The 12,745-nt window shown below is 38.6% G+C and overlaps 1 protein-coding gene across 1 annotated transcript; it reads right to left on the bottom strand.

The window, feature by feature from the left end:
• Nucleotides 1-9,195: 9,195 nt before the first annotated feature.
• hesx1.L (HESX homeobox 1 L homeolog) lies at nucleotides 9,196-12,278 on the bottom strand. The gene is given in 4 exon segments (NM_001162570.1): nucleotides 9,196-9,543; nucleotides 10,842-10,943; nucleotides 11,585-11,787; nucleotides 12,085-12,278. Coding segments are annotated over 4 exon segments (564 nt in total). The 5' UTR covers nucleotides 12,245-12,278; the 3' UTR covers nucleotides 9,196-9,444.
• Between the last annotated feature and the right edge of the window lie 467 nt (nucleotides 12,279-12,745).

The raw sequence follows: 12,745 nt of genomic DNA, 5'->3' as shown, positions 1-12,745 counted from the left end.
CTTCTAATATCCTTATCATTTACAGTAGGGGGTACATTATCCCTTATAATACATGAGTGATACTCAGAGTTCCCTGTATAACTCAGCCTGCAGCCTTGTGCCTTTATATGGTCACAGAACAACCCCTCAGTGACTTCTAATATCCTTATCATTTACAGTAGGGGGTACATTATCCCTTATAATACATGAGTGATACTCAGAGTTCCCTGTATAACTCAGCCTGCAGCCTTGTGCCTTTATATGGTCACAGAACAACCCCTCAGTGACTTCTAATATCCTTATCATTTACAGTAGGGGGTACAGTATCCCTTATAATACATGAGTGATACTCAGAGTTCCCTGTATAACTCAGCCTGCAGCCTTGTGCCTTTATATGGTCACAGAACAACCCCTCAGTGACTTCTAATATCCTTATCATTTACAGTAGGGGGTACAGTATCCCTTATAATACATGAGTGATACTCAGAGTTCCCTGTATAACTCAGCCTGTAGCCTTGTGCCTTTATATGGTCACAGAACAACCCCTCAGTGACTTCTAATATCCTTATCATTTACATAGGGGGTACAGTATCCCTTATAATACATGAGTGATACTCAGAGTTCCCTGTATAACTCAGCCTGTAGCCTTGTGCCTTTATATGGTCACAGAACAACCCCTCAGTGACTTCTAATATCCTTATCATTTATAGTAGGGGGAACATTATCCCTTATAATACATGAGTGATACTCAGAGTTCCCTGTATAACTCAGCCTGCAGCCTTGTGCCTTTATATGGTCACAGAACAACCCCTCAGTGACTTCTAATATCCTTATCATTTACAGTAGGGGGTACATTATCCCTTATAATACATGAGTGATACTCAGAGTTCCCTGTATAACTCAGCCTGCAGCCTTGTGCCTTTATATGGTCACAGAACAACCCCTCAGTGACTTCTAATATCCTTATCATTTACAGTAGGGGGTACATTATCCATTATAATACATGGAATATATACACTTACTCATTACCTCCCAACAGACCTTTTAATTTAACTTTTAGTTGTTATAGAATGGTCAGTACTTAGCAACTTTTTATTAGGTCTTTATTATTTATTTTTCAGTAATTTTTTAATCATGTGCCTTCTTCTTCTAAATCATTCCAGCTTTCAAATGGGGGTCCCTAGCTCTGTAAAGCTACAAATGAAATGTTATTGCTACTTTTTATTACTCATCTTTCTATTCAGGCCTCTCCTATTCATATTCCAGTCTCTTATTCAAATCAATGCATGGTTGCTAGGAGAATTTGGACCTTAGCAACCAGATTGCTGAAATTACAAACTGGAGAGCTGCGGAATAAAAAGCTAGTTCAAAATACCACAAATAATCAAAAATGAAAACCAACTGCAAATTGTCTCAGAATATCTCTCTCTACATCATACATACATACAACAGTTAGGGGCACATTTACTTAGGGTCGAATATGGAGGGTTAATTAACCCTCCATATTCGACCGTCTAAGTAAAATCCTTCGACTATCGAAGTCGAAGAATTTACCGCATTTAGTACGATCGAACGATTGAAGGAAAAATTGTTTGTTCGAACGATTAAATCCTTAGAATCAAACGATTCGAAGGATTTTAATCCACCGATCGAACGATTTTCCTTCGATCACAAACTGGCTAGAAAGCCTATGGGGACCTTCCCCACAGGCTAACATTTATTTTCGGTAGGTTTTAGGTGGCGAAGTAGGAGGTCGAAGTTTTTTTAAAGAGGCAGTACTTCGACTATCGAATGGTCGAATAGTCGAACGATTTTTAGTTCAAATCGTTTGATTCAAAGTCGAAGGTCGAAGTAGCCAATTTGATGGTCGAAGTAGCCAAAAAAATACTTTCGAAATTCGAAGTATTTTTTATTCTAATCCTTCACTCGAGCTAAGTAAATGTGCCCCTTAATGTAGAAGCGAACAAGCCCTTTAATGGATCCGGTCAATAACGTAGAAGCAGATTAAAATAAGAGTCTATTTATTTTATGTCATTTATATGTTGATGCCGGCCCCCCCTCGTTAATTGACATTAGGCCACCAGAGATGGAGTATTATGTTCCCAAATGCCTTTGTGCTGCTGCTATTGCTGGGGACAAATCAGACTTAATTTTGCCAGTTGTGCAGTTAATAGTGAGAGGTTAAAGCTGCTTTTCCTTGACTGGATTAGTCAGATCTGCGCCTATTGTGCTCGTCCTTCTCAGCTTTAAGGTGAAACAATAGGTCGGAATTACCTGCCAATGGGTCAGGCGAGACACTGGATCTGAACCTTAGTGGGAACAACCTTTAATTCCATCACCAGTGTTCCCTGCAAATAGGGATTGTTCTGACTTAATCCAGCCACAATGTGGATACTTTACTGTTACTCTCCTTTAGATTAACTTTTTCCCACCCGTGAGTTGCACTTAATCCCATAAACCTGTCGCTATTTCATTCCATCTCTCCTGAAAAGTCAGTGCTTTTAATTAAAGTAATGAGGAACGGTTTTAGCAAATTAGTCTTACATCACAGCCCTGGGATAGCGCATGTGTCACTAGCAAGACTTAATTTACAATATATATATATAATGTTTTATTTCCTCTGCTCCTGCCCAGTCCGCATCCCTTTGCTTGCAACTTTTAGTAACTGTATGGGCAGCTCCCCTGAGCATGATAAAAGGTGGGACATTCATAGCCTGATCTTTTACACACAGTTGGGGATTGGGCAGCCCAGGTGAGACAGCACCCATAGAACCCAGAAGGGGAAAAAAGCCTGGGATAGACATAGGGCTCCCAGAATGGACAGTGGAGATGGACAAGACCCATGCTTAATCTATCCTTAATAGTCTGAACTCAAGTAGTTACAGAATGGGCTGCCCTGATAGGACAGAATAGAATAGTAGGAACACAGAACCCAGTAGGGTAAGAAATTCTGGTATAGACAAACATATTTGTGGAATGGACAGCCCAGATGGGACAGAACCCAGAAGGTTCAGAATGATTAGAACAGACATGGAGCTTCCATGAGAAGGAAGTAAGATTATTCAGGCAATTAGATAATGGACAGTCTAGATGAGACAGCACCCATAGAACCCAATTGGAGAAAAAACATGGGATAGATATAGGGCTCCCTGATTAGGATATAAGAAGTAACTGTAAGGAGCAGATTTATCAAGGGTCGAAGTGAATTCAAGGGAATTTTCAAGCTCAGGATAGACAGAGGGCACTGGAAGAAGGAAGTCAGATTGGAAATGAATAATCTTAAATTGGCCATAGACGTGCAGATTATTAGGCTATATCAGACGAACGAATGTCCATTCCAATCTTCTGACCTGCAACTAACCAGTCAGATTAAATACAGTAGTAAAGAGAACAAATCACACAATGCTCAGGCCATTAATTGACAGACAGCAATAGAGATGGTAGTGACAATCTCCCATTGATATCGTCAGGCAATATATGCAGAGAAATTAGTTGTCTTTTAACTTGACCAATTGACTGAGCGACCGATCGACATGGCACAAAAAATCACAGGACAATCCACACAGAGTCCAAAAATCGTACGATAGTATCTTTGCATCTATAGCCAGCTTAAGGCAGTTAGAGAATGGACAGTCTAGATGAGACAGCACCTGTAGAACCCAGCAGGAGAAGGAAACCTGAGGCAGTCATAGGGCTCCCCTGAGTAGCATGTAACAATCTAATATACGGCTTTTGTGGAAAGGACAATGTATATGGGACAATAAAAATAGAAACCTGGAAACCAGTAGGGTATAAATAGTCCAGGACAGACACAGGGCTCCATGTGCATCAGTAACAGTCAGATGTCAAGTAGATACGGAATAGGCAGCCCAGGTGGGACAGAAATGGAATGAACAAATAGAGGAAGAAAGCTCTAATAATACAAATAATATAAATACAGTATATAGAATCCATATAATATAGATAATTAGAATCCATATAATATATATATATATATATATATATATATATATATAGATATAGATATAGATATAGATATAGATATATATATATATATATATATATATTTACCCTCGCACACCCTGGCCTTCCCCATCTGTATGAGTCCCAGGTGCTCAATGAAGGAGGTGTTGGCAACCTCAAATTCAGCAAGAAGAGCAGAGAAGTCATTGGCACAACTTGGGTTATCTCTAACAAGGAAAACCCTTGCTCATTTATTGTGGATGCAACATTTCGGGGCGTAACCCCTTTGTCAAGAATGCTTGACAAAGGGGTTATGCCCCGAAACGTTGCATCCGCAATAAATGAGCAAGGGTTTTCCCTGCTAGAAATAACCCAAGTTGTGCCATAGATATATAGAATCCATATAATATAGATATATAGAATCCATATAATATAGATATATAGAAAAAATATAATATAGAAATATAGAATCCATATAATATAGATATAAAGAATCCATATAATATAGATATAAACAATCCATATAATATAGAAATATAGAATACATATAATATAGAAATATAGAATACATATAATATAGATATAAATAATACATATAATATAGAAATATAGAATCCATATAATATAGATATATAGAATACATATAATATAGATATAAAGAATCCATATAATATAGAAATATAGAATACATATAATATAGATATATAGAATACATATAATATAGAAATATAGAATACATATAATATAGATATAAATAATACATATAATATAGAAATATAGAATACATATAATATAGATATATAGAATACATATAATATAGATATATAGAATACATATAATATAGATATAAAAGGAAAGATTCTGAGTAATCATAAAAGTTATTGGCAGGAGCAGCAGCAACAGGGGCAGTGGCAGAGGAGGTGACAGGACTGAATTTAAGAGAAAGGGAAACACAACTGAATAAGAGAAGAACAAGAACCTTTATCTCTGTTCCGCAGGCCTGAGCCTCGTTGGGTTCCCAGAATTCCCAGCCAGTTCCCGGGCCCCTGAACTCATCCCCCGCCACTGTCAGTCAGGGAAGCTAATTGCGCTGTATCCCTGGGCTTTGTCTGTGCCATTAGACTGCACAATAATGAGGCAGGACAACTATAACTCTATGCAAATAGTAACGGAACATTGGGAGCAAAGACTTTCCCCTGGTTTTTAATAAGATTATTCATTTTATTTTCTCTCTTCATTTAATGCATGACTGATAAAGGGCTGTCCTTATACTCGCAGGGACTAAATACCAAGCTGGACCCAGATGGACTCGTTCTTCTGCAACAGAACAGAATGGCTGAGATCTTGCTCTCTCTTTTACTTGAGAGATCTCTTAGCTAAAACAATGAAAGTGACAGATCTCTTACTGGTGGGTGAGTGGAATCTTTCCCTCAGTATCAGGTGAGTGGCACTTATGTGAGTGGGTGGGGGTTGAAGTAGGAGGTGCCATACTGTACACACTGTAAATTCCCAATTCAAGGGAAAGTAAAACTCCCTTAAAATAACAGGTTACATATTTTTACATTACCCCCCTCACATGCAGGACCTCTGTTCTCCGGCTCTGGCTTTGGATACACAGAAGAGCAAAAAGTTGGTTTACATTAAACATTAACATTTAGTATGTTATAGAATGGCTAATTCTAAGCAACTTTTCAATTGGCTTTCATTTTTTAATTTTTTTATAGTTTTTGAATTATTTGCCTTCTTGTTCTGACTCCGGCTCTCAAATGGGGGTCACTGACCCCATCTAAAAAAACAAAAACAAATGCTCTGTAAGGCTACAAATGTTATTGCTACTTTTTATTCCTCATCTTTCTATTCAGGCCTCTCCTATTCATATTCCAGTCTCTTATTCAAATCAATACATGGTTGCTAGGGTAATTTAGACCCTAGCAACCAGATGGCTGAAATTGCAAACTGGAGAGCTGCTGAATAAAAAGCTAAATAACTAAATAATAATAATAATATCCACAAATAATAAAAAATGAAAACCAACACTGTTTTTAAGACATTGCCTAATGTAGTTCGTACGCCAGAAGGAAACTCCACAGATCTCTATTCACTTGTAGAGTGTTTTGGGGTGTATTTATAAGAGTGTGAACCCTAAAAATCCAATGCAAATGAACACAAGAAGGTGTAGAACATCTTCTGTATATTAGAAGTGGTAGAGAACTTTCCCAAGAATGCGCACACTTTTATTAGTAAACGCTACACCAGGGGTCTCTAACCTTTTTTACCCATGAGCATCACTCATAAAATATATAAAAAGAGTGGAGGAGCAATGCAAGCATGAATATGTTTCAGGGTGGAGCAAAATAAGTGCTGTGATTTACTATTTTGTAGCCCAAACTTCCAGGCTACATAAAGCTGGCCATAGACGCAAAGATCCGATCGTACGAATCGAGGATTCGTACAATTTTCTGTGTGTGTGTGTAGGGTCCTGTCATTTTTCATCCGGCGGAGATCGGTCGTTTGGTCGTTTGGACAGGTTAGAAAATTCCTGTCGGCTGTCGTGATGGGCAAATTTATTCGCCAGGCGCAAATTCCAGTGACTCACCGCTGGCGAATAAATTTGCAAAACTGCTGCCACCGAAAATTCGCCGGCATCAAAAAACAATATGCCAGCGCATATTCGCCAGTTAAAAATGGACACTGGCGTAAAAAAAACAGATGCCAGCATCAAAAATGAGACGCCAGTGCCGTTTCGCAAATTTTTCACTGTTTCGCAAATTTCATGGGAAGTTCGCAAATTTTTCGTCTAAGCAAAACGCCCCAAATTCGCCCATCACTAGTCGACTGCCGATAATATCTCTGCACGTATTGCCAATCGTACGATTTTCAGTGGGAGACTGTCACTGGCTTTTGTCGGACATAACTTTCGTACGATTGCTGTCAGGGGCAGAACATCGCCTGATCTGTTCGTTTACTACTTTATTTGATCGGAATGGTTAATGGCAGGTCGGGAGATGGGGAAGTCCGATCTTACGTTGATTCGTACGATTGGATCTTTGCGTCTGTGGCCAGCTTTAGGCTCAGTTTGGCAGTACACCTGATTTTATGAGCCAAAACTATCCCTTTGGCTATCCAATCAGATGGTCTGAAAAGCAACTGCACGGACATTATAAGCTTTAGGTACAGATGTGTGTGTGGTCAGCTTGCCCTGATCTGATCCATTGTCCCATGGGCCTGATTGATAAAAGGTATAGTGAAATATAACCCATTCTACAACAGGTATGGGACCTATTATGCAGAATGCTTCCAGATAACGGATCTTTCTGTAATTTGGATCTACATACCTTAAAAAAGTCTACTGGAACATCATATAAACATCTGCCTCCAATAAGGATTAATTATATCTTAGTTGGGATCAAGTACAAGCTACTGTTTTATTATTACACAGAAAAAGGAAATCGATTTTAAACATTTGACTTATTTGGATTAAATGGAGTCTATGGGAGACGGCTTTTATGTAATTCAGAGTTTTCTGGATAATGGGTTTCTGGATAACAGATCCCATACTTGTACTGTGCAAAGTCTGCTGATCCCATACAATCGCCAATCTGCCAACCAAATTTTCCCTTTCAGATGATCGTCTCATCATTCAGTCTTGACTATTGCAAATAATGACTCCATTGAGCAATTTGGTTGGTTTGTGTGTGACCAGCCTGAGGACAATGAATGATGGCTACTCAAGGGGAATACAGGTAAATGTATATTACCCGGCACTAGACATGCTGAAGTCTTATTGTTAATTCTGTCTCTCTCATTGTCCGACAAACCCCTCTGCCCCCCATGGAACATGTGGCCCCCCATGAACGATTCTGTTGACTTGTTCAGCAGGTTCTGTCTGCAAATATCAATGGTGTCCCAGCAGGTAAACTTATTCCTTTGTCCATCGTGTCTACAGAACTGCAGCTTGCACTACATGGACTACATGGACTCAATATTATTGCTTAGGGCCTCAGGTGCCTTCATTTACTTTAGGTTTAAAGCTGCTCCTGATTTTGCACAGCTTTGTGAATTTAGAACATTGGCTGTTGGTGGATAGTAAATAATGATAGTAATTAATCATATGATTCTCATATGTTCTACTCAGTGTTGGTTGCTAGAGGATGATGGGAATTAAAGTTTAACAGCAGCTGGAATCATTAAGCCTATTAATTGATGTGGGACTCATCTTCTTAAACTTCAGCCCTGATTATTATTATTATTAGTATTATTATTATCCTTTATTTATACAACACCAACATCTTACACTGAGCAATAACCTTCTTACATGCTAAGGGGGCCCAGTCTGAAGGTCAGTTAGGGGGAGAGTTGGGGTGAGTGTTTATTTGTACCCTGGGTACCCCTGGAACTATAGCAGGGTGACTGTTACCCCAATGTTTCTATATATCTGTAACCTTGTTATGAGCTAAGGGGGCCCAGTCTGAAGGTCAGTTAGGGGGAGATTTGGGGTGAGTTCTTATTTGTACCCTGGGTACCCCTGGAACTATAGCAGGGTGACACCCCAATGTTTCTATATAACTGTAACCTTGTTATGAGCTAAGGGGCCCAGTCTGAAGGTCAGTTAGGGGGAGATTTGGGGTGAGTGTTTATTTGTGCCCTGGGTACCCCTGGAACTATAGCAGGGTGACACCCCAATGTTTCTATATATCTGTAACCTTGTTATGAGCTAAGGGGGCCCAGTCTGAAGGCCAGTTAGGGGGAGATTTGGGGTGAGTGCTTATTTGTGCCCTGGGTACCCCTGGAACTATAGCAGTGTGACTATTACCCCAATGTTTCTATATATCTGTAACCTTGTTATGAGCTAAGGGGGCCCAGTCTGAATGTCAGTTAGGGGGAGATTTGGGGTGAGTGCTTATTTGTACCCTGGGTACCCCTGGAACTATAGCAGGGTGACTGTTACCCCAATGTTTCTATAAATCTGTACAGGCCTGTACTGGGATTCAAATTAGACCCTGGCATTTCTACTACACAAAGGCCCAAACAGCCCCCACCAGCCCAATCAATAGTGATTGTCTATTGTATCTTACAGCAGCCCTTGTGGCATTTGTCCCCAGATTGCCAGTCCGGGTTTGTACCTATAACCTTGGTATGAGCTAAGGGGCCCTGACCAACGCATCCAAGGGGGATTGAGATAATAAAGCCTTATACCCACTATCATAGACAATTGGGATATTTATAATATCCAATACATAGATAATGAAAATAGATAGTTCAAAATATTTATTATTGTTGATAAAAACAGGCTATTTACAGAAAGTGCATCATTGTTTCACAGTTATATTACACAAGCAAATATTTACATATCTTAGACAAATACACAGAATAAAATAGAGAGTGGAAACCACAGAGGTCCAAGGCTCTATCAGGAGCGCAGCTGCCAAACAGCGACCGGTCACTTTATATATTCCCATTGCTTTTATATAATAATATCACAGCAAAGAGACATGGAGATCCTCATTCCTGTATCTTTGATGATAGCGAGTCTTTAACTATCAGGAACTGGGATTCCCGGTGAGACCTTTTGAGTTTTGCACGGCGATTTTGAAACCAGATCTGTAAAAAAAAAAAAAAAATGAAATGAAAATCTTTAGAGAAAGAAAAAAAAGAAGAAGATGATAATGATAGCGAGAGAGATGGGTGGTTGGACAAATAGATGAATGGATAGATAGATAGAGAGAGAGAGAGAGAGAGAGAGAGAGAGAGAGAGAGAGAGAGAGAGAGAGAGAGAGATAGATGATAGATAGATAGATAGATAGATAGATAGATGGATGATAGATATAGAGAGAGAGAGAGAGAGAGAGAGAGAGAGAGAGAGATAGATATACAGATAGATAGATAGATAGATAGATAGATAGATAGATAGATAGATAGATAGATAGATAGATAGATAGACAGATAGATAGATAGATAGATAGATACATAGATACATAGATAGATAGATGATAGATAGAGAGATAGATAGATTGACAGACAGACAGATAGATAGATAGATAGATAGATAGATAGATAGATAGATAGACAGACAGACAGACAGACAGACAGACAGACTGACAGACAGATAGATAGATAGATAATGGATGGATAGATAGATAGATAGAGAGAGAGAGAGAGAGAGAGAGAGAGAGAGAGAGAGAGAGAGAGAGAGAGAGAGAGATAGATAGATAGATAGATATACAGATAGATAGTTAGATAGATAGATAGATAGATAGATAGATAGATAGATAGATACATACATACATACATACATAGATAGATAGATAGATAGATAGATAGATAGATAGATAGATAGATAGATAGATAGACGATGGATGGATAGATACACAGACAGATAGATAATAGATGGATAGATAAATAAACAGATGAATGATGGATGGATGGATATATAGTCGATGGGTGGATAGATAGATAGACAATGGGTTGATAGATAGATAGATATACAGAAAGATGGATAGATGATGGCTGAATATATAAAGATATATAGATGATGGATAAATAGATAGATGAGAGATAGATGATGGATGGATAGATAGATATATAGATAGATGATGGGTGGATAGATAGATGAGAGATTGATAGATGATGAATGGATATATAGATATATAGATGATGGATAAAAAGATAGATGATAAATAGATAGATGATAGATGGATAGATATATAGATGATGATAGATAGATAGATAGATAGAGAGATAGATAGATAGATAGATAGATAGATAGATAGATAGATAGATAGATAGATAGATAGACAGAGAGAAAGATAGATAGATAGATAGATAGATAGATAGATAGATAGATAGATAGATATAGATGATAGATCATTGTGTCAGTTCCAAGTAAGAGCAGCCCCTACCTGGATCCTGTCCTCATCCAGAGCTAATTTGCTGGCCAGCTCCTCTCTGACATCAATACCTGGATAGGAATTCACTCGGAACACATTCTCCAATATTTCAATCTAAAAGAAGACAGAAAAACAGATACATTTATATGGGAGGCCAACTGTGCCAAGTCCCTCTGTGTTCTACTCTACTGAAAAACAATCCCTTTGGATCAGTATATAATATAATGTCCAACACTCTCTCAGAACTCCCTGTATCTGTTCCAGTAACATTACATTTGGCGCCTCACTAAGACTTTTCTGACTCTTTCTTGGGCAATGAAATAGCTTTTGTGTGCCGTGACATTCATCCACACTTAGGTCTTGTCTCTGCAGGACCCGTCCCAAGAAATTCAGACTATACGTTTTTGGGCCAGGTGCTTATTGCACGATTTTTGTACAGAAAAGTTCATGATTTATAGACTCAGAATAATAGTTATACATTAATTATATGGCTTAGCATTTTTGTAGCAAATACCTGGAATCATTTATACAACATATAAACCCTCGCCATAAGAGCTTTCAATCTGTTTTGTACAGATATTTCATATTTAAAAATAAATAAGAATAAATATATATAAAATGTAACTTTTAAAAAACAAAATAAGTTTCAGATATACTTAAAATTTCTGAAAGTCTAAAAAAATGTTAACTACCATTACACATAATGTAAGCAAATATATATTTTTTTGGTAATTAGAAATTAAACTGATTTTTACCTGGCTCCTAGTGAAAGCTGTTCGTGGTCGGCGCCCCCTATACCAGCTCAGTTCTCTCTTATAGGTCAGTCTGTCCTCATCTCCGAAACACTTCTCCAGTCTGATCTTAGTCTCCTCTTCCTCGGATCGGTGCACGGCGTGAACTTGTATGGGGAGATCACAAGCGATCACCGGGATTTGCCAAAAGGTGCCATCGACTACTCCTATGTGGAAGGAGAAACACAATAAGTCAAGACATGCAGAAATAAATGCTCCGTTTCGGTTTGGGAATTGGAATATCTCAAATAAAAATAATTTCTATCACCAAGGGGAAATAAAGGGGGATGGGGATTTTCCTATTTTGGTTCTGGAAAGTCAATGGAAATCCCAGTTCTTTATTTGATGACTCTATTAGGGCTGGAATACAGTTAGGTTGTCTATATTTTAGCAAATGTTGCATATGGTTTAGTGAAGGACTATAAAACGGAGCTCCAGGATGAGCTGAAGAAGACACCACCTACCCTTGCTGCTGCACTCAATCCATGGCCGGTAGTGCTTAATAATGGCTGATGAAGCCACATCCGTCTTCTTGTCTAATCCTAAAATATGTTCGATGGAAAATGAAGATGGTGGAGATCTGTTTTCCATCAGACTGGATCCTTTCTGAAGAGCAGGAGACATGGTGAGGCTGGTGAGACTCAACTGAGACTTTGTCCTTCTCTAGGCTTCTGCTTGGCTTTTATAGAGCTGCAATCCAAGCCGTGGAGCTGCTCCGGCCTTGTTGTGTTGACAAGGGGGTTGGATTTACAACCTCATTAATTAAAATCTTTCATTAGAAAGTTTTAGCATCTCAATGAAGCCTCCCCCACGGAGAGGCAAGGAGAGTTAATTGTTTATTTGTTTGGTGTGTAATTAGCAGCTAATGGGGACACTAGGGGAGCGATGGAGTGGGACAGACTCTTATCTCCCCCGACCAGAATATCTACTTTCTCTAAAGAAGTTAAGAACCGCCGACTAACTCCTCTTTTATGGAAAACCACCAACGTATGAAATCATCAACTTATTTCATTCCTCTTCATTTCAGAAAAACTCGCCCAGAATTCTATGAAATCAGTCAAGTAGGAAGTAATCTCATTTTAATGTTTTTTTTTTTAAAGGGGAAATTAAGGGGGGGGAGAAAAA

This window comes from Xenopus laevis, chromosome 4L (genome assembly GCF_017654675.1).
Source record: "Xenopus laevis strain J_2021 chromosome 4L, Xenopus_laevis_v10.1, whole genome shotgun sequence".
Taxonomy (NCBI): Eukaryota; Metazoa; Chordata; class Amphibia; order Anura; family Pipidae; genus Xenopus; species Xenopus laevis.
This window is presented reverse-complemented; position numbering and strand designations above follow the sequence as displayed.